The sequence below is a fragment of the Aplysia californica genome, unplaced genomic scaffold, assembly GCF_000002075.1.
Source record: "Aplysia californica isolate F4 #8 unplaced genomic scaffold, AplCal3.0 scaffold00873, whole genome shotgun sequence".
In the NCBI taxonomy this organism is placed as follows: Eukaryota; Metazoa; Mollusca; class Gastropoda; order Aplysiida; family Aplysiidae; genus Aplysia; species Aplysia californica.
In genome coordinates this window covers 221,934-248,834 of record NW_004798143.1, presented here as the reverse complement: position 1 = coordinate 248,834, position 26,901 = coordinate 221,934, and the positions used below count along the sequence as shown (strand labels likewise).

The 26,901-nt window shown below is 40.1% G+C and overlaps 3 protein-coding genes across 3 annotated transcripts in view; 1 reads left to right on the top strand and 2 right to left on the bottom strand.

The window, feature by feature from the left end:
* The window catches only part of LOC101856989, a 23,643-nt gene extending 16,290 nt beyond the window's left edge, over nt 1-7,353 (bottom strand). The window contains exons 1-8 of the mRNA XM_005110310.3: nt 7,137-7,353; nt 5,871-5,974; nt 4,402-4,718; nt 3,270-3,506; nt 2,570-2,683; nt 2,020-2,198; nt 1,382-1,507; nt 62-183 (exon numbers count right to left, since the gene is read on the bottom strand). Coding sequence (XP_005110367.1) covers nt 62-183; nt 1,382-1,507; nt 2,020-2,198; nt 2,570-2,683; nt 3,270-3,506; nt 4,402-4,684 — 1,061 coding nt within the window. The 5' untranslated portion in view covers nt 4,685-4,718; nt 5,871-5,974; nt 7,137-7,353. The remainder of the gene's footprint in view (nt 1-61; nt 184-1,381; nt 1,508-2,019; nt 2,199-2,569; nt 2,684-3,269; nt 3,507-4,401; nt 4,719-5,870; nt 5,975-7,136) is intronic.
* LOC106013413 lies at nt 7,131-23,124 on the bottom strand. Its single transcript, XM_013089097.1, has 6 exons — nt 22,955-23,124; nt 12,521-12,798; nt 11,286-11,517; nt 10,286-10,388; nt 9,021-9,124; nt 7,131-7,239 (listed from the first exon to the last, which is right to left on the bottom strand). Exons 2-6 carry the CDS (start codon nt 12,732-12,734, stop codon nt 7,131-7,133), a joined length of 762 nt encoding a protein of 253 aa, XP_012944551.1. The 5' UTR covers nt 12,735-12,798; nt 22,955-23,124.
* A 309-nt stretch (nt 23,125-23,433) lies between these two features.
* LOC101856762 (D-2-hydroxyglutarate dehydrogenase, mitochondrial) overlaps nt 23,434-26,901 on the top strand; it is a 12,478-nt gene continuing 9,010 nt past the window's right edge. Inside the window, exons 1-3 of the mRNA XM_005110307.3 lie at nt 23,434-24,108; nt 25,288-25,485; nt 26,111-26,304. Coding sequence (XP_005110364.1) covers nt 23,619-24,108; nt 25,288-25,485; nt 26,111-26,304 — 882 coding nt within the window. The 5' untranslated portion in view covers nt 23,434-23,618. The remainder of the gene's footprint in view (nt 24,109-25,287; nt 25,486-26,110; nt 26,305-26,901) is intronic.

Below are 26,901 nucleotides of genomic sequence, written 5' to 3'. Positions count from 1 at the left end.
CCCTTCCCCCACACACACCCACACACACACACACAAAGTACAACCCTGAGAGCCCACTCACCCAGAAGGATCTTCCACCTTGGACAGCAGAGCCAGAAAGTCCATGCCCACCGAGAGGCTGACGGCTCCCAGGAAAGGCTCGTGTCCACACAGGCAGATGTCCAGATTGGACGGCGGGTGAGTCTGAGCACACACAGACATTTTTTAAAGTTTTAGTAGAGGTTTTACAGTGCTCGCAACTGCATAAGGTCACATGAGCGCCAGAAGATTAGAGGTGTTACAAGAGAGTAACAAACATAAAAAAGAAGAAGGGGAGAAAAGGACAATAGATGTTTGATAGGAAAGAAGGAGCAAACCACACCAGAGCACCTGCCAACCACTCACACACAGACACTGTGGCTGTCACGAATACTTTAAGCTAAACAGATGGGTAACAGGGGAAGCTCAGGGTAACGTGGCTTTTTTACGAGCATCCGAGCAAAGGAATGAATGGAGAACCATGATTGCCGATGTCTGCCGCAGATCTGGCACTTGATGATGATGAAAACAAATCCATTTTGAAGACGGCGTGGTGATATTTCTCTTGTGTCTCTGTTCATTTTTTTGTCTCGTTTGTCAAGACATTAGTGAGTGTCGCTCAGTAGCTGTGCTTGTCCAGTATCCATTCACTTGAGTCTTATTGTCAGTCACTGTCTGCCCCTCGAATGAGTAGTAAGCTTTTTTGTTTAATAATGCCAGGCCTTTTAGTACGGCTTGTTCATCTTGCTTTATGATAGTTGGCTACTTTGATATTGTCTGTCAGGGTCAACCAAATTGAGAAAGATACACTATCACTGCAGAACGAGGCAGATACTCTGTAAATAAGTACTGTCATACGTGGATAAAACTACCATCTTTTGTGTGAAAGGCAAACAGCCTAACCATGACACTAAAAACTCTTATACAGACGCTGAGGGGCAGTCAGAAAAACAAAATAGTCGACATATGACCATTAGCTTTGATGTCAGCCTATATGACACATCACTATTAGCCTTAATACCTGTCAAAATGACACATCACTTAAAAGGTTGTCAACTTTAAAAAAAAACCCCAAACACTTGACACATTACCATCAGCTATCATGACCGCCAATATGAACCAAACAAATTTTCACAATCTCATCAGTAAAATAAGCTTTGATGCCCTTCTATATGACATCACCTTGAAGTCAGACTACTTGAAGCGCTTAACACATTTACCATCAGCTATCATGGCACTTAATATGAACAGAACACTTAAAGACAAGCCCCCCCATCAGTGAGGAAATCTATCCCAGAGAGCACAACACACATCAGGCAACAACACTTACATTCTACAACACATATCAGGAAACTACACTTACATTCTCCTGCTGCATTTCCTTCTCTGTCCTCTCCAGCATCTCCAAGGCCACAGCTCCCCAGCGCGACGTGTACGTCTCAATCCCCGTGCTCGTCACTGCGTACAGATAGCTTTGTCCTATGCCAATCTATGACCAAAAAAAAACAAAAAACAAAACCATTGCAAAAACTGTTCTACCTTATTCTAAGTGTAACTGTATCGGTTTAATGCCTCTATCGACACTATTTGCTTATTTGAGAGGTGGGACCTCCATAGTCAATGTCTGTCTCTAATCAGACTGAGCCAAATGAGTTGAGAGCCTTGAAAATTTCTGAATGCAACCCGAGTACAAAAACGCTCAGTCTGAGATTCAAATCAGGGAGTCTGAAATGACAAGTGAATAACAAGTGCCAGACACGGAAACTCAAGATCAGTGAAACCAAAAGTTCCACACTATCTCCACCAAAAGCTGCAAAGTGGATTTTACTTCTTATAATTACAGTGGAACCTGCTCTAATAACAGCCACCTGTCAAACTAAGACATTCACCTATACAAAACCGCATCTTCTCTCTTTTCCTTTTGAGTAGAGACATTCTTCTTCACCTTCCCACACCTCCCCTTCACTCCCCCCCCCCCCTTTTAAAACACACACCACCCACCTGTGAGGCAGCATCTGTGTACTTGTAGACCGACACGCGGGTGAGCACAGGCGACAACTGGTACAGGTAGCCTCCCCTGTTGCCACTGACGTAACAGCACATGCTGGTGCGGCCCAGGCCATGGTTGGACCTCATGCGGTCACTACTGATGGTGTCAACTCGCAGGATAGGAGAGGGAACTGGGGACAGACAAAGTGACATTGGAGTCTATCATTAGAAACTGACAATTACGCAGCAACACTAGAGTCAAGTTCATACATACGAACTGATAGATATAGAATGCTTGGACCGAGTCTTTGTTTTAGTTTTGGTAATCGTTTTTACAGGCCTTGCAAGAAAAAAAAAGGTAATAATTATAAGTGCAGGAGATAAGAGGTGTTACAAGAGAGTGACAAACACAAACAAGAAGGAATTCGAACCCATGACCTTTCATTTAAGAGGCCGACACTAGACCACTGTCGCCACCATTTGAGTGCAGTCTGTGTGTAGCTATTGACCGGTGTACAACATCAAAGTTCCCCTTTCCCTTCCATCAACATCAAACACTCACCTGCACTGTGAGAAGGCACAAGGGTCACACTCATCCAATCTTCCGTCTCTCGGCTGTCGCTCAAGTGCAACACCGTCTCTGCCTGGACCCCCGTACTGGACTTCACTTTGCCACCTGAAATAAGCACACACCTGTCAGGTTTATCACCTTAAACACTCACACACTTGTTGACTCTCAAACCTTGAATATATATATCTATTGACTATCGCACCTCAAATATGTACAATCTCGACCTTCTAAGCTCAAACATGTACACACTTGACATTCTCACCTCACACATGTTCATACTTCAACTTTCTTAGCACAGAACATATACACACTACTCTCTTAGCTTAAACATAAATATGTACATACATGACATTACTACGTCAAACAAGTACATTTGGCATTTTTATCTCAACCTTGTATGCAATTGACATTCTTACTACAACCATGTACATTCCCACTTTAAATGAGTACATACTTAACTCTGTCACCTTGTAAATGTACAAAAGAGAAATTATCAACTCTCCCATGTGCAATCACAGACTTTTTCACCTGAAGATTCAGAAGGTTGAAGAGACAAATTTGATCTGGGTACTAAAGTTGCATGAAAAAAAAAGATTGGCCAGAGAAACCTAACATGTACACGAATTATGTCGCCGAAAAACTAATCAAGGAAATATAATGTATGCAGGAATTATGTCGCCAAAAGACTGACCAGAGAAATCAGAGAGCACAGGCGGGCTGATGAGGCTGGCATGTTTGTGACACTGGGACTGTGTTGTGTTGGTGTGTAGACCTGGCAGACATACAGAGCTGCCCCCGGCCTCACTGACCCCCGGCTCAAAGTTCCACTCCACAAAATTTTCATCATCCACCACTCTGGTCTCAGCTCCCCCACAGCCAAATACAACGGATGATCTGGGACTGGTTTTCTGGCTTCCTCGAACACCAACTGGTGGTGAGGGTAATTTGTTTGAGTAAAGAGAAACATATTAATATAATAATGGTCATTCGGTGAAGTGAAAGAGAAAGACTGAAGGATAGATACAACAGAGGGAAAGAAAAAAATTGGACCCATCAGTCACAACTTAAAAGGTAGGTTTCTTTGGTAGCGAGGGTGATTTGTTTGAATAAAGAGAAAAACATCGATATAATAATAGTCATTCAGTCAGTGATCAGAAAAAAAACTGTTAAGTTTTAGTTTTAGTAAGAGGTTTACTGCACTAGCAACACAATAAGGTCATATAAGTCGCAACTTAGGAGGCAGTTTTGTTTGATTGGTGGTGAGGGTAATTTACCTGAGTAAAGAGAAACACACAGATATAATAATGGTCATTCGGGGAAAGGAAAGAGAAAGTCTGACAGAGAGAAACAACAAAGTGAAAGGAAAACAATTTGATTTACCAGTTGCAACTTTAGGAGACGGGCTTCTTTGACTGAACCTATTAAGGCCAACCCAAGCCAATGAGATACATCATCTTTACAGAAAGAATTTGGTATTTGTTCGAATTTCTCTCCCACAACAAAATTAAGCTCACATTCTTTGACTGCAAGGTGAAATGACTATCAACCACGTCTCAGGTGCATTTTAGAATATGTTTGTCTTCTTCTTTCAAGATACCAAAGAAATGACACACATATAGACATGAGAAACTTTTTACGACACACATACAGGCAATACCAAATACAATACACATATAGATATGACACACATAAAACACGACATACTATTTAACAACACACATGATACAGGCCACACGACCTACATAACATATAAGACATAACACACTATCTACAACACACCTATGACACACGTGACGATAAACTATGACACATGACACACTTACCAGAGGAGAAATCCTTTCCAGCACCAGCAGAGTCTGCACGCCCATTGTAGCTCCCATCTCTCAGCAAGCACTCGTACGTCTTTTTGTCCCTGTCTAGAGCAAACGTTAAGGAGCGCCCTCTGGCCTGCTCAGAGAACAGGATGGTCTCGCTGATGTTGGATGAAGGAGAGCCACACACTGGCGTGCTGATTGTGCTGTCTTGGGACTCGCTGTTCAATCCCCCTGGGTCTCCCACAGTAGCAGAGCCCATGGAAGTGGCCGGGGAAGTCAGTTTTCTTTTCATGGATTTTGCAGATGCAATGTCACCTTCATCATACCTAGACGGGCAACAAACAGACAAAATGTTTACGTAAATCGTCGAAATATTTGTGCATAGGTGTGTGTCCATATGGTTTAATGGGGGGTTTTTGTTTGGTTTTGTTGTTTTTTGGGGGGTTTTTGGGGGGGGGGGCTTGGGGGGTCTGTTTTGGGTTTTTTTTTTTTTGGGGGGGGGGTTTAATGTGTGTGTGTGTGTGTGTGTGTGTATGTGTGTGTGTGTGTGTGTGTGTGTGTGTGTGTGTGTGTGTGTGTGTGTGTGTGTGTGTGTGTGTGTGTGTGTGTGTGTGTGTGTGTGTGCGTCCAGTTTCTCAGCTCTCAGCTCAACACCCAACTCAGGCACCAATACAGGAAATCTCATGCTGTACCAGCACACAACCTGCATGCTTGGTAATTTAACTGATACTCGCATAATCGACAACCGATAGCGCCCATTGAAAATGCCTTACCACTACTCTGCAACCAGTTCACTGGGTTTTCCACAACCTTTTTAATTTGTATTGTTTAAAACAGAAGCATGTCAATATGCTAATATTCCTTTAGTCCAGGGGGAAAAAAAGACAGTCGAACAGAATCAATAGAGGTAACCACAGGATCTACCAATGGCACAATCCAACCACGAACTGTCCAGTCCCCACCATAGCAATTCAGTGAAAACATTTATTGAAAATCTGTTAACTCAAGACTGAGATATCAAAGTGGAAATATCTTAAAAGAGTAAAAACAAACGCACTGCTCCTAATACTGATAATAGTCACAACCATCACAAGGTCACATTATTTGCTATGCAGTAGAAAAAAAGGATAAAACTATTCACTTCCCAGCTGAGGAAAATAAAGTTTACTATTTACGCAACAACCATCTGTAGGTTTCATTATACTTATATGCAATAGCATAAAAAAGACTAAACTATCCACTTTCCAGCTGAGGTAAAAATTGTAAAGTGTCCTTTATATTAGATAGTTTCAGTGTTACCACTCTATACTCTATAACCTAAAGGTGCACACTAAAAAAAAATTTTAAAAAAAACAAAAAAACTTTAGGAGTAAATTAAGCTCACTTCATCGTTCTAATCAAATTAAATGCTGTCATTTGCATAGGAATTGGCAAAGGATACTTCAATAATTTTTCTAAAAAGTGTGAGCATTCTTTACCTGACTCGTATTCCATGCACCTCTTTGTGGGAGCAGCAGACGACAAACTCCTCGCACAGAGAGATAGACAGCACAGGGAAGCTCCAGCATAGCTCCAGGAACACCTACATCATTTTGTTTGTTTTAGTCTAGTTAGAATAGTTTTACAGCATTTGCAACACAATAAGGTCATATGAGTGCCAAAGATCAGAGGTGTTACAAGATATTAAACAAACATGAAAAAAAAGGGGAGATGAGGAGATAGATGTTTGAGAGGAGAGAAGGAGCACACCACACCACAGCACCCGCCAGTCATCCACACACCTGCACCCAGAACAACAAATATGACTTGTTCTACTTACAACACAATAGACACACAAAGCAACACACATGACATGACTAAAAGACACAAGACATGACTAAAAGACACATGATATGACTAACAACACAGATGACGGATACTTACAACACACATAAAACAACACACAGGATATATGCTTAATACATACACAGAATAAAACAAGTGACCTATCAGAATGACACACATAATACAGGTTTACAACACACAGCGAAAAAAAAACAAAAAAAACCCCCACATGAAGCACATTTACAGCAAACACAAAATGACACAAAAAGTGACTTGGTTGTCAAAAATTAACACACACCACCCCCCCCCCCCCCCCCCCAAACGGGACGCCAATCGGCCACAGTACGGAGCCGTCTTTTTACTCCCATGGGATGCTGATCGGCTCCAGTGTAATATTGTAACAAAAACGAAAGAATTATCTCCTTTTAGACATGCACACTTATAAAAGTTACAACTTCTTTCCTGAATGAATAGTGTGGCCTTTGATGACGGAAATCAGATTGTTTACAACAATTAAGGAGAAAAATTTTCAAAAATGATAAATAGATCTAGCATGAGTGTTGTTTTAGTGTCACCATGATGGAGATTATTATTATTATTAGTGTTGTTAATGTATCATTATTATAAGCGCCAGATAAATGCAATTAATTGGTCGCTTTTAGGCACAAGAGGGCTATCCCGAAAAATGCTGTTTTGAGAAAATCTAAGGTAAAGTTTTTGCCCCTTGTTCAGTTTCTTTTAAAAGACAAGGAGAGTTTTCTCTGTAACCAAACAAATATACACACCAAAGAAACCAAACTTCTCCTATAGATAGGGCAATGCCCACTTTAGGTGTAGGTCAAGGTTTCTGGAAACCCCCGAAATCTGGGTTAGCTCGCTTGTCCTTAAAAGCAACCAATTATTGATTATCATCATCATACCTCCACATCCAGGTAAGTCTTGTCTGAGGTACCAACAGTCTTCTCCACCACACTGCATAGTTTCACCTCAGAGCCACAGGCCACAGCAAAGTTGCCTGTGTACCTGGGAAATTAAATCAAAGTTCCAGGACTCTCTACCCATATGTACCTACATATAATGATACAATACTCAACCCAGATGTTGGCCTTACTACATTTTATAGAGACACATAACTCCACCCAGATGTACTCGTGCATTAAGATAAATCATTATACCTAAGGGTACTTCTCTATTGAGAGGCATTTTTTTCCCCACATGACCCCGCTCATTGAGATAAATTACTCTACTACTTTGAGTTATTTCACCAAAGCATACTGGCGTCTCGGAATAAATGTAATCATAGGTTTTGTAAATATTCTACACCTCCATCCTTTAGTAGATAGATTTTCTTTTTCAGAGCCCATCCTGGCTGAAGGAATATAGTACCCAGTGAAAAAACAAAGATACTCGATAAAACAGACTTCCACTTATAATGGCAAAAAAGGCCAACAATGAAAGCACAAATACTAGTCAGAGCAGCTGGCCCTTGTGGTATAGTTCAATGTGATGAACTCGAACATTTTGCAAAATATTTGTCATAAATAATATATGGGGATTTAGACAGAACCCTTCTTTAAATTAGTTGTCACTTTTCGCTTACAACCTACTAACAAGATGGAAAAAAATAAAACAAAGAGTTCTACAGCACTTTCAACATAAAAGGTCATAAACATGCCAAAGATTAGAGGTTTTACAAGAAAGTAACAAACACATAAAAGAAGGAGGAGAGATTACAACGTTAGATGTTTGATAGAAAGGAAAGACCAAACCACACCAGAGCACCCGCCAACCCCCATAAAGAGCCTTATCGCCCAGGCATTCCCCCATTCTCTCTGAATACTGTTTGTACCCACAAAGCAAACAATATTAGACGTGCTGTGGAGTTACAAGTTATGAAAGCGTAAGTAACAACCCCAATACCTGCTGTGTTTGCGTGTGCATGCAAGTACACATCCAGTTTCTCAGCTCTCAGCTCAACACCCAACTCAGGCACCAATACAGGAAATCTCATGCTGTACCAGCACACAACCTGCATGCTTGGTAATTTAACTGATACTCGCATAATCGACAACCGATAGCGCCCATTGAAAATGCCTTACCACTACTCTGCAACCAGTTCACTGGGTTTTCCACAACCTTTTTAATTTGTATTGTTTAAAACAGAAGCATGTCAATATGCTAATATTCCTTTAGTCCAGGGGGAAAAAAAGACAGTCGAACAGAATCAATAGAGGTAACCACAGGATCTACCAATGGCACAATCCAACCACGAACTGTCCAGTCCCCACCATAGCAATTCAGTGAAAACATTTATTGAAAATCTGTTAACTCAAGACTGAGATATCAAAGTGGAAATATCTTAAAAGAGTAAAAACAAACGCACTGCTCCTAATACTGATAATAGTCACAACCATCACAAGGTCACATTATTTGCTATGCAGTAGAAAAAAAGGATAAAACTATTCACTTCCCAGCTGAGGAAAATAAAGTTTACTATTTACGCAACAACCATCTGTAGGTTTCATTATACTTTTATGCAATAGCATAAAAAAGACTAAACTATCCACTTTCCAGCTGAGGTAAAAATTGTAAAGTGTCCTTTATATTAGATAGTTTCAGTGTTACCACTCTATACTCTATAACCTAAAGGTGCACACTAAAAAAAAAATATTTTTAAAAAATAAAAACTTTAGGAGTAAATTAAGCTCACTTCATCGTTCTAATCAAATTAAATGCTGTCATTTGCATGGGAATTGGCAAAGGATACTTTAATAATTTTTCTAAAAAGTGTGAGCACTCTTTACCTGACTCGTATTCCATGCACCTCTTTGTGGGAGCAGCAGACGACAAACTCCTCGCACAGAGAGATAGACAGCACAGGGAAGCTCCAGCATAGCTCCAGGAACACCTACATCATTTTGTTTGTTTTAGTCTAGTTAGAATAGTTTTACAGCATTTGCAACACAATAAGGTCATATGAGTGCCAAAGATCAGAGGTGTTACAAGATATTAAACAAACATGAAAAAAAAGGGGAGATGAGGAGATAGATGTTTGAGAGGAGAGAAGGAGCACACCACACCACAGCACCCGCCAGTCATCCACACACCTGCACCCAGAACAACAAATATGACTTGTTCTACTTACAACACAATAGACACACAAAGCAACACACATGACATGACTAAAAGACACAAGACATGACTAAAAGACACATGATATGACTAACAACACAGATGACGGATACTTACAACACACATAAAACAACACACAGGATATATGCTTAATACATACACAGAATAAAACAAGTGACCTATCAGAATGACACACATAATACAGGTTTACAACACACAGTGAAAAACAAAACAAAAAAAACCCACATGAAGCACATTTACAGCAAACACAAAATGACACAAAAAGTGACTTGGTTGTCAAAAATTAACACACACCACCCCCCCCCCCCCCCCCCCAAACGGGACGCCAATCAGCGACAGTAAGGAGCCGTCTTTTTACTCCCATGGGATGCTGATCGGCTTCAGTGTAATATTGTAACAAAAACAAAGGAATTATCTCCTTTTAGACATGCACACTTATAAAAGTTACAACTTCTTTCCTGAATGAATAGTGTGGCCTTTGATGACGGAAATCAGTTTGTTTACAACAATTAAGGAGAAAAATTTTCAAAAATGATGAGTAGATCTAGCATGAGTGTTGTTTTAGTGTCACCATGATGGAGATTATTATTATTATTAGTGTTGTTAATGTATCATTATTATAAGCGCCAGATAAATGCAATTAATTGGTCGCTTTTAGGCACAAGAGGGCTATCCCGAAAAATGCTGTTTTGAGAAAATCTAAGGTAAAGTTTTTGCCCCTTGTTCAGTTTCTTTTAAAAGACAAGGAGAGTTTTCTCTGTAACCAAACAAATATACACACCAAAGAAACCAAACTTCTCCTATAGATAGGGCAATGCCCACTTTAGGTGTAGGTCAAGATTTCTGGAAACCCCCGAAATCTGGGTTAGCCCGCTTGTCCTTAAAAGCAACCAATTATTGATTATCATCATCATACCTCCACATCCAGGTAAGTCTTGTCTGAGGTACCAACAGTCTTCTCCACCACACTGCATAGTTTCACCTCAGAGCCACAGGCCACAGCAAAGTTGCCTGTGTACCTGGGAAATTAAATCAAAGTTCCAGGACTCTCTACCCATATGTACCTACATATAATGATACAATACTCAACCCAGATGTTGGCCTTACTACATTTTATAGAGACACATAACTCCACCCAGATGTACTCGTGCATTAAGATAAATCATTATACCTAAGGGTACTTCTCTATTGAGAGGCATTTTTTTCCCCACATGACCCCGTTCATTGAGATAAATTACTCTACTACTTTGAGTTATTTCACCAAAGCATACTGGTGTCTCGGAATAAATGTAATCATAGGTTTTGTAAATATTCTACACCTCCATCCTTTAGTAGATAGATTTTCTTTTTCAGAGCCCATCCTGGCTGAAGGAATATAGTACCCAGTGAAAAAACAAAGATACTCGATAAAACAGACTTCCACTTATAACGGCAAAAAAGGCCAACAATGAAAGCACAAATACTAGTCAGAGCAGCTGGCCCTTGTGGTATAGTTCAATGTGATGAACTCGAACATTTTGCAAAATATTTGTCATAAATAATACATGGGGATTTAGACAGAACCCTTCTTTAAATTAGTTGTCACTTTTCGCTTACAACCTACTAACAAGATGGAAAAAAATAAAACAAAGAGTTCTACAGCACTTTCAACATAAAAGGTCATAAACATGCCAAAGATTAGAGGTTTTACAAGAAAGTAACAAACACATAAAAGAAGGAGGAGAGATTAGAACGTTAGATGTTTGATAGAAATGAAAGACCAAACCACACCAGAGCACCCGCCAACCCCCATAAAGAGCCTTATCGCCCAGGCATTCCCCCATTCTCTCTGAATACTGTTTGTACCCACAAAGCAAACAATATTAGACGTGCTGTGGAGTTACAAGTTATGAAAGCTTAAGTAACAACCCCAATACCTGCATACAGCCACACAAGTAGCATTGCCATCCACAGGTACTTCAACAATCTCCAAGAGGCTCGAGGCACCAGCACTAGACATGTGCTGGACGTGAGAGCGCCCAGCAATGCGCACCTTGGTCCGTGCTTTTGATTCACCGGCAACAATGTTGTCCCAATTGAGATAAACACGCACCGATCTCGTCACTCGCTTCCACGACTTTTTCAACTCCACTGTAGCTATGTAATTTCCTGAAATATAAACATTTGAACAACACCCTGAGGTGGACGCTGGAAAGGAGAGATGAGCAGCTATGGACATGTGCCGCCTGCTATGATTCTAGCTCTGGATCCAAGTAAATCCAAACATAATAAACATTTGAACAAAACCATTATTTGACACACATTAAAATACAATAATGAGACAGCAATAAAAATTATCCCATCACCAGCACAGTATTTAACAGCTGACTCAGTCTCACACATTCATTACGCTTTCAACACTTCAAACTCTATACCAGACTGGTGGCACACAAACTGAATGTGTTTCTCTAAATATTTAATTTTCTGTCTTCTCTTGTTATCTTTGTAAACTGTTTCTTCTTATGAAGATTTATTCCCATTGTGAGCTGAAAAAATTGTGTCTCACCAAGCAGTTATAAATGAACCAGTGATTGATATGGTTTGACAGAGTTTTCTCAAACTGTGTTCTAAGCCACCACGGGCACCACGGGCATTCTAACGCTTGAAATAAGTTTCATAATAGAGGAGCCAGCAGAGACAGTGAGAAATAGATTCAAAAAGATCTGTCTTATGTACATCACACACTGATTATAGAGAGGGCCAGATCTTCATTTTGAACATCATAAACTGAACACAGAGTCTAGAGAGAAATTTCATTGTGTCTAGAGAGAAATGTTCATCATATAAAGAAGTGCATTCTGTGAATATAGAGCAACTTGTACATGGTGTGTACCACACACTGAGTATAGAGAGAGACTATGTCGATTTAATATGATCACAAACATAAAGAGATATCAATTTTGCATAGGAACACAAACTGAGCTTAGAACAAGATGTTAATTCTTTAACACACACAGAGTAAAGAATGTTTATCTGCAGAATGAGAACCTGTCACCGATTAGAAACCTGAACATCTGCATCTTCAGATAGACCATACATGTTAGCAACCCTATTTCAACCCCTTGAATTAACCACGAGCAATGTAACCAGAGTTCTATTGATATAGACTTACTAAAGTTATTGTAGATCAAGTGATCTACTGGAGATATTGTCACACATCTCTGTATCTCTGTCGAGGATCCATCTCTCACTTGAAAAACGATAATTTCGCAGTCACTGGTGGCCACAAACACTTTGTCCCCCTCTGCATAGATGGCCAGTGGTTCCTTCTCTATGGGAACCACACACTGGGAGGCAAAGCTGTGACACTTGAACACTCGAACCATCCTCACTGATGCGAGATCTTCACACTGGCAAGTAACATGCGCACATCCTCATTTGAAAAGTAATCTGAAATGAATCATAAATTTTAAAGAAGTTTGCTTTGATGGCATTCAAACCACCAACATCCAAAAGTAAATGTTTTTATACACATCCTTCTGAGTATTAAAAAACTCATCCCAGATCCTCTAAAATTAGAAAGAAAAGCCCAACTACCACCAGCCTGAACAGTACATTTTCTAGCAAGGAACACTCTAGAAGTAGCCTTACAAAATTTGAGAACTAAGATGACACTTAGAGAAAAAAAACGTAATATGTTTGATATCCATAAATACACAAACAACTGAGGGCATTTTCTGGCAATTTTTCAGACTAGAATATAAATAAAGTTAGATTCAGCCCTCATATTTCATCGACAATTATTGTCATCCTAAATTCTATTCTCTTTAATTGTGTAAAAAAATTCACTAGAAACGTCTCAACTCTTAGGGTGATTTATTTTCAAATTTTAATTCACTATCCTGCCTGACACCCTACCACAATATGCCGAAGGCCCAGGAAGTTGTCTCCTCACTAACAAGGCAATCCCCAATGTCCGGATCGGATGCGGGAACAACATTTTTTACTCTGCCCGACTATTCTGATCATGTAATTGAACCACAGAAACACTTCCAGAAGAGGTTTTATTGAGCAAAACATGTGATGCCCCTATGAAGTTGACTGTAGTCACACAGGATAGAAATAACATAAAAGTCTGAAAATTAAAAAAACCAAGGATGACTGTTTCTGGCACAGCGCTCCAATGAAAAGACCGCAAGAAGGGTATAAAATTACAGAAAACATTTACAATGGGTATCCAGGAAATCTGAGGGTTGAATCTTACTTTATGACTGAATCCACCTGGTCCGGTCTGAACAAAACGTCCTAATCTGGAAAATTGCTCTCATCTTCTGACTGGCAAGGAATACGACAATTGTTATTTTTCAACAAAAAATGCTCAGGGACAGCGAACACCGAGTCTCTCTGACACCAGCATCAATGTAATAAGTAACTAGGCTATACTACAGTATAGGCTGTAGCCTACTATTAAAGGCCTCCTACTATAGTCTTGTCATAAGTAAGAGTCCGAATAATAAGAAGTGCAAAAGAATGAGAAAAGGGTTCAGTAAAATTAAGTAAAATACAGTCAAACCTATTCTAAAGGTCATTATTAGCACTTCCCCAAAACAATCACTCGTAAATGACCACATTCCCCCCTTGGGTTTCCACATTATATTGTTAGTTTTAGTGAGGTTTTATGGCGCCTGCAACTGCATATGGTCATATGAGCGCCAAGAGGTGGATGTCAAGAGAGAAGTCCACACGGAATTACGTTTACTCTGCTCACCTCTCTTGCCTCAACAGCACAAAGTCTGCTTTGACTATCCAGGTACCCGCGAAAATAGCAGTTCACAAGGGAGTGACAAACATGCAAAAGAAGTAGAGGAAAATGATGATAGTAAGGATGACGAAAGAAAAGGCAGCAGTTCCCCCATGTTGTTCCGGCACAGTGAGAGCATGACATTGATAAATCAGCGCACTTACAATTCTACCGTGCATAAGAACGTGTTATATCCCCCCCTTTCGGAATGGCCTAAAGACAACTTTAGTTAGTCGCACAGCCCTGGTGGGGGGTATATTATACTGGCATGTCCAAGACGTCCACCTGTCTGATAACCACTTTAATTCTCTTCGACAATGGGTGGCCGTCTTAGACAATTTTGACTGTAGTATAGTATAGTATTGATGACATAATAACTACAAAGTATATTATATTCGTAAATAATATAAAGGGCATACACTCATACTATACAAGCACTATCATATCCTACTCTACAGTTAAAGTGCTATACAATAAATAAGGCTTATATATAGTTTTGTTGGGGTAGTCGATCGTTACGGAAGTCCTTCCGAGGCAATCTCTATAAGCCCTACTACTACTACTACTACTACTACTACTACTACTACCAAGATATTGCATTTCTTCTGTGGGCTTTTGTCCCACGCCGTGATGGACCCACTTTGCCGCTTAACGCCTGACGGGCTACGTCACTTGGCGAAGCGAGGTTGGTGTCATCGTTGAGAGTGTGTGTGTGCGGTATGTGTGTATGAGACCACTTTAGGGAGGAGAAAAGGAGGTACAGAATGGTACAGGCTAAATTTATGGAATGAGAATTGCTGAGATTGTTTAAAGATAAAAAAAGAACAGAAGGAATAAAAAAGGAAAAAGGCTTCAGGGGGAGGAGCTATGGATGAGCAGGAAGAAAGAAAACTAAACATCAACAAACAAAATCAATGACATTTATTAAATGATTTTAAGTGTGGCAAGTTAATCACTTAGGCTACTTGAAAGCTACTGGTGTTGAACGTTCATGAGTTTGTGTTTTTTCACTGCTGGAACCATGAACTCTTGATTTCAAAGATTCAACTCATGGTGAATGCAAGCAGTCAAGAAGATGTTGATGATGCATTCTTCAGTCGAACAATGGAAAGTGGAGCTTTTCAGCACTTTATCTGACTTCTGAAATTGTTCCAACATCTTAATTTTAAGAGCCAGCCAAATTTATTTTTTTTATAAAGGTGCTGAAAAAGGTCTGGAAAATCATTTCACACAGACCAACACACTCTGTGAGGAGAAAACTGGCTACTTTCAACCCTCCATGTGAACAGTTTTCATACTGTTTTGCATTGATCAAAAGGTGATGTCTCATCTTTGTGCAACAATCATTCTCTAGAAGCTCGATGCAAGCAGGACAAATAAATTTGAATCATTTCCTCCATCTTACACAATTTTACAAGATTTACAATAATTTGTAATGCCTTATTTGCTGAAACAGCAGACGGGAAAGATGTTGAAGATGAAGCTAGTTCCAATGACTCGCCTTTTGATTTTACTAAATTCAGCAAAAAGGAATCCAGATTTTCTTCACAATTTCTTCCTTCACTTGCCAGCAGAGTTTTGCTGAATAAATTGTCGCAAAAACAATAATTTTTAGTGTATCTGGTCCGATGGTTGAATTTGTGTTAACATAACCAAATGGCTGCTTCCATTTGTGGATGAGACCCTGAGCCATAAAAACAAGAGCATAGTCAGCTGGCGACTTCCTTGCTTCAAGAAATCCCCCAAAGTCCTCAAGACCCTCAATGTAGTCCTTCTCTGCATAGTAGGTCAGTGTTTTCTTTAGGGACATCTCATCAAAGACGAGTACACATTGTTTCTCGGTTTCATCCATAATGTCAACCTTCATTTTGAATGCCTTCACTACCTTGTCAGGGAACCCAGGATGAATTTTAATATTCTTCATAATCTCCACACAGTGGAAACACTTGGAAGAAAAAAATGTTTTTGTCGAAGTTTATACGCCTTCGGTGTGGCATGGTACAAAAACAGAGCATAACTTTCATCTTTGGCAGACCAAAGATTACCTACTTTTACTCTGGAAAGGTCTAACTGCTTACAAAACAAGTCATGATGACTCCATACACAGATTTGCGAGACATCTTTTCGATTAAATAAATTTCCTTTTCAGCAGAGAGCTTAAACATAGGCCATTTCTAAGACGTTGTACACGTTTTCTTTGAGCTTCAAGTTTTCTTTTTAAGTGAGTTTTTTTGTCAATGGAATCCTCATCTGAAGCATCAACACCATGGGAAGCGTCTGGAGTTTCAGGAGCACTTGTGTTTCTTGTGGCTCTAACTAAAGTTGACGGTGGAATTCTTTCCTTTGGTGTGCGTTTTGTTGATGATTCAAGATGCCTAGGTGGATTGGGGACATCAAAAATAGTTGGCACAGCTGTTTTTCGCGTAATTCTATTTCGCTTTTTAGATGCAAATTGAGATGATTCAAAATGGTCAGAGCACAAAACACTTCCTTTGTAGAGTTGCGTTGATGTCTTTTTAATGATATCGTCTTTTCTTCTAAGATTCACAACCCATCGACGACATAGTTCTTCATCTAAAGGGAATCTAAAGAATGATTTGTCAGGGTTCTGAAAACGGTTGTTGCCGCAGTTAGGCGCAGCACAACGTTGCACGTGATGAGCTTTTTGTTTGCCTGATTTTGTTACTACTGGCACATGATCACCATTGTTTAAATCTTGTTCAGTTCCAATAGTCACATTGGCAGCTACACTATTAAAATCACCTGGTACATCCTTCCCGTCCACATTGAAAAATGTTTGTGAAGCTTCAAAATGTCACAATATGAATTAATCCTGAAATTAAAGGACAAACATTGGTAATGAGGGTAGCTGTTATAAATCATTTACTGTCCTCCTAACGTTTCTCTATTTTAGAATGCCATCACTCATTTTTTAAAAAATGTATATTTCACTTGATAAAAACCTCACAGCACTGCCGGCAGTCAAAATTGCACGCTTTCAACTCAAGAATCGAAAATCAAAAGATCCAAAAGATCCAAAAGATCCAAAACGTGCTTTTCAATATTCTTTGATGGCTTTTGCTAGGTTAAAATTCTTGTACTTAATAATTGGTCGTTACTTATTGAGCTCACTTATTGGTCGATTTTAATAGACTCATCTGATTGGATGCCGGGTACAACAAGTACAACTATCGGCAAAATATACAATTACTTTAGGCAACTTTATTGGATGGCATGGTCTGCAGTAGAATGACGAATCAGAACGGTTGATTGGGCAAGAGTCAGGGATCACTGCTCCTTCGTGGCTGATGTCTGCCCTCGAGCTAATTCAGCATGGACGACAATGACACTAGGCCACTGTTGCGTCAATGCAAACATACTCGTCCATGTTTGTAAACAAATATCATCTGAGTATGATCGACAAGGATTATAAAAACTTAGTGTGTATTTCTGACAGTGCGTCTTAAGAGTAAAAAATAAGCTGATGTGTAAGTGCAGGCAGGAGGTAGGAGAAAACAGACAAGAATGGGGGAGAGGGGTTGGTTTTTTTAAAAACAGTATTGAGAGCTAGAAATTTATTTGTACTGCTTTAGTGCTGGCCAGGTGTTCACTGATCAAACTCATTAGTTTGCTGTCCAGTCATTTGATATTGCAACGATGTTTATAGTGTCGTAGTTAGTTTAGCATGTTGTTGCTGGTCGACATCATATTAATTACTGCAGAATTACCAGACAAATATATGGACATTGTAACTGCTATGAGAGTGTTTTCTTTACATTGTCCAACTTAAGAAGTGAACGCATTGTGGCGACACACAGTTTTCCTGTACAATTTCTTTAGGACTTGACCTTACGATCTGTTATATAACAATGTCTGGCAGATTCAAACTGTCCTTGTCTCTTCTCAGATGTATGAAACATCAAATAACTTTCTCTCTCTGTCGTTCTGTCTCCCTCTCTCCACCCCCCCCCCCCCCCCTCCAACCCCTCTCTCTCTCTTTCTCTCACGCCATCACTTTCGACCAGTTCTGTTACTTTCAGTTAGCCTGACTCAGCAGCCCGTTGGAGCTCCATGGAGTCACGGGGTTAATAAACCCTGAAGCGACTTTGCCTGTGTCGGTTAAAAAGTTCGCATTTCTTGTCTACGTTTGAAACGATATTATAACTTCTTCCCCATCCCACACAGCAAACCATTACACAGATGTACTAAAAGCTCAATGTCTTGAGATTTATTCTGCGTAAGAATGGTTCATTTCCGTGTCTTAGTTTTTGTTCTAGACAAGTGTTTTTATAGAAAACCCCATTTGTCCTATTTTTAGTTACATACTTTTATGAATAATGAATTACTGTTTATTTAAAAACGGCTTGAGTCCAAATAGCCGCTGCCAAAACCTTTACTAAAACAAACAAACGTTCTTTCTTTAGTTTCAAAAGCAGAAAATGAACGCTTTGGGTGCATTAAATGACAATTACCATTATAATATACATACAAAGATACAGCTTTAAGTACAAAAGTACCAAAAATTAAGTCAGCCCAGCCATAGCGGTAAAAGGGAGGAGCTGACCCCGTGACTCCGACGTGATGCGACGCTCGGCGAAGAACCCCGTGCTGCAACATGATATAATTCCGCTGCTGGTGCGCCATGCTCTCTCTCTTTCTCTCACTGCCCACAGACAAAATTGCACTCTTTCATTCAACTCAAGAGCACTGGAACATTTAATGGTAAGATTGTACTTTACCGGACCACCAGTAACTGCCGGTCGGAACTACTCTCACTATGGTGCCCCTAGTGCCTAGTGGTCCGCTATTCTTCCTTTCCGAGCTCCCCTACTCACTCTCCTACTCACTTTACTACGTCCTCACCCTTCGACTGCCAACTACTGACTGACGTCTCTAACCGAGTTTTTCACGACCGTGCCCTTTGACCCACAACCCTGACACCTTGAGGCTTATTGGTCAATCTAATCACGAGGTCCACTATTCTTATTATTTGCTTGCGACTCTGCTAGGCCTAGGCCTACTCCTGGTCTGGCCAAGTACAATGGAGGCCGAGAGATGCGCACGAGAGCTCATTTGCAACCCTGTTCCAACTCTAATTACCCTGATTGTTCACTTACCACCATGGTCCGCTCATTATTACTGTTTTGCATTTGAGTGTGTGTTTGTTTTTTTAATTATTGTTGCCAGGGGGGCAAATCCCCTGAAACAACCCACTGTTGTTATATATATATAGATATGTAAACACGATTAAATCATAGTCCTCTTAACTTAAACGCCATGGTCCGCTCTTGTCATTGTTTTGCATTTGTATGTGTTTTCTTTATTATTGTTTCCAGAAGCTTGCAGCCCCCCTGAACCTACCCAATCTGTGAATCACTGCATCATGGACTAAGTATCGACTTTTTTTTCAAAATGATAAATCACAGTACCAGTTTTTAAATCAGCAACAAGCCATCATGATGCATAGGCATCCAACATAGAGCTTTCCGAGGGTTGAAAATGGCATTTCCTCATTGCCACTATTCAATTTGTCCTCACTGACAAATCCGGGAAAACAAATCTTGATGATACAATCATCAAGCCTGTGCTCTAATGTTCCCTCATTTACGCACTCAATTGTCGAATGTCAAAACCACTTCTACTTATCGTTTTTATTTTAGCATCAGTTTCTTGCACCGCGGCCTTATCCTGCTGCCTTAGACTTTATTGCGTCAAACACCTCCCCTCAATTCCGAAGCCCTGCAACGCTCCAACTTTGAATGAACTTTGATTTAAACCCCAGCAACCGTCGGCCGGTCCCTTACTCATGCCGCACTCACATGATGCGAACTCGCACAGGTTCACTGACCGGTCACGATAACGGGTCCGACAATCTAGAAATCGGAGGACGCTTGGGGGGTTTTTTCTTCCTTTTTGTCATTATAGTGACATCAGTGAGAATATCTATTTAATTTGTATGGCAACACTGTCTTTTTTATGCAAAAACTGCATGTTATAAATTTTTATTAACTGTAAATCTAACGTTAACAAACTATCATCGGACAATTCTGAGCGTTATCAAAAGCGAAAGTAGACTTTGATTTTCCCGATGGAGTCTCTGTATTACACCTACACTTCCGCCATAGCCACTAATTCGCGTAAAACGTACTCTCGGACTGGGGATAGCCGAACATAATATCACAAACACAACCTGTAAAATATGAACTCAGATTTGGTTTCGAGGACTTTGTGCGTTTTCTCGGGTCTCAGCGATTTTTTTTCCAGATTCCCGGGAAATTCCCTGTAGAATCCTCAGTTGGTACTGACCAATTCTCTAGTCCTAGACATATTTTAGAATGTTTTGCTTCAATATCGATTTTCTTTCTACATTCACAATTCTGTTTTCCAGATATAAATAAATTAAATGCAGAGATTTTCCAGCCGCAGCAAAAACCCGAAGATAGACAGAAAGAAAGAAAGAATGAAAGGAAGGAGGAAGATTATTCTATCGCAAGTAAACAAGTGAAAAAGTATTGCCGACCGAACGGCATAGACAGACAATGGTCGAGTGTACGAAATGCGAAATCTGGCAGTTTCTAATCAGGGCTCCCCTTTTCAGGCCAACTTAAGAGGTTCCTTCACCCTTTGGTTTACTATTTTAAGGGCTATTTAAACCCTTGTTTTAGAAACTTTTAGGTAAAAGTCAATATCTCATAATTTTATAGTAAGATTTTTTTTTATGGCAAACAGTTAACTCGCACGCACATTCGCACAGACACACATAGAGTGACCATGACTATGATTGAATGGTTACGATTTTAATTAACTTAAGAAATAAATGATTAATATTGACTAGAATTAGAGTTGTGTCCATTTGGAGGGGGGAACAGTGGTGGTGATTGAGCAGTTGGGTCTATCAAAAATAAAATTAAGTTGACAAACCAAAAGGGGTCAACTTCAACTATAATACTCCAAGAAAAATAGACCTGCCACTCTATGAAATCTAAAAGTCAGGATCTCAGGGGGGAAAAAAATTGGGACTTGGTGAAAAAAATCGGGATCAACGACAGATCACCTAGGTCACTGCCAAGCTGACTTTAAAAAATTCCAGGTGTGTCCATTACTATATCCATGTTACTCCCTCTGGGCGTGTGCCTATGTGTGTTTTATCTTTTTTTTAGTCCTGAAGTATCATGTCACGGTCTTCTTCTAGTCCAAATGTTTTACACGCCCCCCCCCCCCTCGGATAAGTCCCGAAAGACACTTCAACCAGTGTGCATAAACATAAATTGCCCCGCCAACGACGGTCCCCGACACACGCGGAACTCACACGCCGAAGTCATGTCAGGTGGTGCGAACGTGCAACTGAAAGAGTTACACTGACGGGTCTTGATGACGGGCCCGACTAACCAAAACTCGGACAAAGCATGTTTCGGCGAAAGTAGATCTTGAGAATGTCTTAAGTCAGAATGCCAAATCAATACTGCTTCCAATCCATTATAGTTGAAAAAACACGTGTGAGCAAAGATCCAAGACAACTTTTTTGGTGAGTCAACTACTAAATTCGACATATAGACATTTAGGAAAATAGTGCTCCGAGTTTCTAGAGACAAAAAGTTCAACGAGTGCTTCCCACGACAGAAAAGAAGGCAAGAGTAAGATTTTAGAAAAATCCGGCGCAACAGGCGGAACAAAAAATTAAACCAAAAAAAATCTGGGATCCTGCGATGAAAATCGGGAAAATCGCCATGCTTGAGATTTAGGGCAGGGATGGTGGTAGAACAGGCCAAAAATCGGTATCTACCGGAAAATCGGTAAATTTAGGCAGCCCTGACCACCCCTTGACCTCGCCTCGCCGCTGGCTTGCGTTCTGCACGTAGTCGCCCACGCCGGAACTACCTTCTGTCCACACGTAGAGAACTATGAGTGCGTAGTTAGGCGAGGCGCGCGTAGTAATCACAGGCCCAGAAGGGTGGTCCAATAAAGTACAATCCAGCCCATTTGTTGGCACTCCTGTACAATTGCGGTCCCGTGTAGAGAAACTCGTTTTGACCCTACCTACGATTACTTCTGGTTCTAAACCATTACTTTTTGATGCGCGATAGGCCTATGGAGAGATAGCCAATTAAACCGTAAAACATCAAATTATGGTCAAATTCCCCCCATATTTTTGTTAGGTGTGGTCAGGGGGGGCAAGCCCCCCTGAAACTTCCTTTGCCTTGTACTTGTATACAAGTGAAATTTTACTGCTCATTTTGTAGGCAAGATCTACTCAACTGATAAAACATCGATACCGAACACTTTAACTTTAATCAGTGGTATCAATCCCGTAGTCTTTGCATTGTGATTTAGTGCTAGATCTTCCAGGACCGCAATTGTACAGGAGTGCTCATTTGTTTACACTCATATTAGGCACAGTCACTCGTCATGCGCAAACACAAGTATAAATTATTTATTATAAGGTCGCGCCTAAGTTTCGCCCGGACTTGAGATTACATACAATTGGAACATCTCTTGGTCTTGGTAGTAGATTTGAGTACTGCTAACTGTAAACTACTAGAGAGACTAGATCTAGATTTAGATCTATATCTAAATCTAGAGTCTAGATCTAAAAACTATAACTTATTTAAACTTAATTAAATGCTCATTTATTTAGCCTACTAAAAAACTAATCACACCAATCTCGCTTCTGAACTGCTAGACTTTACTGTTTACAATTCCTTCAACACAACAATAGATCTCTAGAATCTAGATTCTAGATCTAGATCTAGATCTAGATCTAGAATCTAGATCTATAACTTTTGAACTTTGATTACTTTTTCCTACTTTTGAGTGCGTATTCCGTGTGCAATGTTGACTGTCCATGCAAAGAAAGTTTGTCCTTTAAAGAGGCAGCAAACTGCAGATGAAGAAGCAAACAGCAAACAACAACATGCAACAAGGAGGCCTCTCTTTTTTCTATCATCACATACAAACACTCAAACACAATACACAATACACAGTAACACAGGCCTCGGTGTCATGTGACCTGTGTGTGTATTTCCACGATGCTTTTAAACATCTAATAATATCCGCTTGATGTATCCAAACCATTGATTTAAACTACTACTAAAAATCGCCTGATAGATTCTTGTAACAATTGCAAAACTCAATTGAGGGCATTTATTTTGTTATTCAAGCATCGGGGACGAAAAAAAACCCACAAACAAAATGAAACATAAAATAAAAATTATGTATTTTCAACGATAGGCCTAGTGTATTATTGGGTCTCTCGTCTCTCACAGTCAGCTGATTGTAAACTACAAGGGGACAAAACTCTGGTGGTTTGTTGACATTTGACTACAGACGGGCCAATGAAAAAAAAGTTTGTTGACCTGATGCCTGATGATAAGAGCTGGAACTTCGGAGCCTACTTTGTGACCTGGGATGACCTGATAAAGAACATAGGCTTTCCCTTAGAAAATAGAAATCTGTCGTGCGGGCTGGCAAGATGGTTCCTGCACGTTGCCTTTCGTGTCGAAAGCTGTTGCCTTTGATTTACAGTTACAGAATTCACAATAAAAGTATTTTGGAAAATGCGATTCCAAACTCGCGGACGCTCATCCGAGGACTTTCCAGCATTTCGTCAACTCCGGTCTTCTCTGAGCGAGCTTATGTTAAGAATTTAAGATTGGCAAATCTTTCTTTCATTAATAGATCTGGATACAAATCGAGACCAAATTCTCATCTATTAGATCTATCCTACGTTTCAGGACTTAGTCTTGGCTTCGGTTCCAAATGCAGTTTGCACACTTCTTCGCGCTCATGTTCGAGTAATGTTGCATTAACAAGTGACCGCTATCCTAACTTAGAACGAGGGCCTTTTGCTGTTTTAAATGAACAAGATATTGCTTACTTTGAGCAGCTTATACCTGGGTATGTGATCACAGATCCAGATGAGCTCCAAGCATACAACACTGACTGGCTCAAAACTGTCAGAGGTAACTGTATCTCTGTATTTTATTCTACATTTTGTTTTCATCAGGTTTTAATCTGTCTTTGTGGTGTGGGTGGTTGGTGGGTGCTCTGGCGTCGTTTGCTTTTTGTTTCCTATCAAATATCTAGACTTTTAGATCTTTAGTCTTTATCTCTCCTCCTTCTTTTTCTGTGTTTGTTACTCTCTTGTAATCTTCGGTACTTTTTTTGTGTTGCCAGAGCCGTAAAACACTCATACTAAAACAAAATCTGTCATTGTCCCAAATGAAGATATATTTTTGTACAGCATCAGTTCTTGTAGCTCTCACATCCTTTTATTCGTTTAGTTCTCACTCATAAAATAATCATATTAGAGTCTATGTGTCAAAATACGATGGAATCTGACGCTCATAATTTTTGGGCGTACAGATCTAGATCTAGATCTTAAATTGCTCTTATCTATATTAGATATCTTATGAAGTCAGTCATTGATCATCTTTAAGCTGTTCATTTGCCTGATAAATTTTTACTTTCTTTCACTCTTGCGCACAGATCATGCACTGCTTTGGGGGTCAAACTGCTGAATTTTTTACTTCTTTTTAGTTGTAGTTTTAGTAGGGGTTTTACAGCGCTCAAGATCGCAACTGCAAGGTCATATGAGCGCCAAGGAGTGGATGTCAACAGAGAAGTCCTTACACAACTTACAGTGAATCAGACTTACTCTGCTCCTCTCTCTAGCTTCAACAGCACAAAGTCAGCTTCGACTCTCAAGGCTCCCCGGAAATAGCAGGAAATAGCGGGTCATAAGAGTGTGACAAACATGCAAAAGAAGTAGAGGAAAATGACAATAATAAGGAGTAGGAAAGAAAAAGCAGCAGTTCCCAGTTGTAGTCCAGGCACAGTTATATGAGCATGACATTGTTGGATCAGCCCATTTACAATTCTACTGTGCATTAGAAAGAGAAATGTCCCCCCTTTGGGAATGGCCTGAAAACTCTCCAGTGGGTCCAAAATCTATGCTACGGCGGTCCCCCAGGCAAAATTCAAAATTAATTCCTACCAAACTAAAAAAAATGCTTATAATTTGTACGGTGCGCTCATTTGACCTTTTATGCAGTTGCAAGTGCCGTAAATATTTCCAAAAACAAAAAAATTGCAGTTTTCAGGCTATATTTTATAACCTGAACTTTCTCCCACAATTATAGGTGCAAGTAAAGTTCTCCTGAGACCCAAAAAGACAGAAGAAGTTTCTGCCATTGTCAAGTATTGTTATGAGCGAGGGCTGGCAGTCGTTCCACAAGGGGGCAACACTGGTCTGGTCGGAGGTAGTGTGCCAGTGTTTGACGAGGTTATCATCTCCACACAGCTCATGAACGAGATCAGAAGTCTGGACCCCATCTCAGGTAAGATGTCAGAAAAATGCATCAAGGAGCCTTCCAGAAAGGTTAGGCACAGAGATCTTAATGCTGTTAAAATAAGAAAAAGAGGTCAGTTGTGTGAAGAGGAAAGAAGGACATTGACACTGGAAGATGATATCATGTCTCTGCTCACCCTCTTAGATCTGTGTTACTAAAAAAGCTGTTTGTTTTTTTAAAGAATAGAAATAAAAATAATAATAGGGAATGGCTGTTAAAAGATTTCAGCAGGAATGTTTTTATGCCTCTGTGACTGTGTCTTGAAACAAAGGTTGTAGCCTTGTACAGAGAGGCTGAATGTTTAGCTGACCAGGAGGAATTATTCAAGCGTTATAGTTGAAAAAATCAATGAGTCGATTAAGAGGATTCACAGTGCCAGGATAGATCATTGTGTAGATCAATGATAATGTGCAAGGATGTGTAATATTATGTAGAGCACAACAGTGTCTGACAATGGTGTCAAATGTTGTGTGGCACAATGATTTTATGTTGTGGTTTACAACACAGTGATAGCTTGTAATGATGCATAGCTTACACTTATGTACTCGATGTACCAGCATGCACTCTTATCCTCACATCATCATCATCATCTCTCCGACTCCCATCTGTTCAGGTACCCTAGTTTGTCAAGCAGGCTGTGTACTTGAGACCTTGAACCAGTACGTTCAAGGTCATGATCTTACCATGCCGTTGGACCTGGGGGCCAAAGGAAGTTGCCAAATCGGGGGAAATGTGTCCACCAATGCTGGAGGTATTCGTCTGCTCCGCTATGGCTCTTTGCATGGCTCTGTGCTGGGTCTGGAGGCGGTGAGTAGTTGTGTTATACTGATGGTGTTGTGCTCTAATCCTACTACTGGAAGAACTAGGTCAACTAATTATTTGCGGCAGTTGATCTCCTGGTTCTCAGTAAAAATTTCAGGAATCGGCATGCACTATAAATAGTACAAAAATACTGTGGGCCAACTTTCGTGTCCTCTCTTGTCATTTAAATCAGAAGGTTAAATATTGGGGAGTTTCAGAATTTTCTAATAAGAGTTACCTGGAAAGAGCATGACCTCATTGATATCAATTTCTGAATTTGCCTCATTGTGTCTCAGCGTTTTTCTGTGTATTTGTGTCTCAGTTTATCTTACAGTATATTTCTATGTCATCTCTGTGTCTTATTATGACTTAAAATGTCGACTTTGCTCTGATTGCTCTATATGTGAAGTGACACAAGAGTGCTTATGACAATGACAATGACAATCTACAGGAGGCGGTGAGTAGTTGTGTTATACAATCTTTATCTTATGTTTCATTAGACATTAGAACTTCCTTGAATCTAGTTGTGTCAGGGTGGGTGCTGAGTGGTAGGGTGTGTTGGACACCGCGCACCGGCAGTGGAATTTTAGTTGCCGCGGGGGG

Bases quoted from the DNA above. Each gene is read 5' to 3' on its own strand.
- LOC106013413 (XM_013089097.1), bottom strand. From the start codon at position 12,734: ATGGTTCGAGTGTTCAAGTGTCACAGCTTTGCCTCCCAGTGTGTGGTT. The intron at 11,518-12,520 runs GTAAGTCTATAT...TTTATATTTCAG, and splicing joins CTTGATCTACAATAACTTTA to GAAATTACATAGCTACAGTG. The intron at 10,389-11,285 runs GTATTGGGGTTG...TTAATTTCCCAG, and splicing joins ACTTGTGTGGCTGTATGCAG to GTACACAGGCAACTTTGCTG.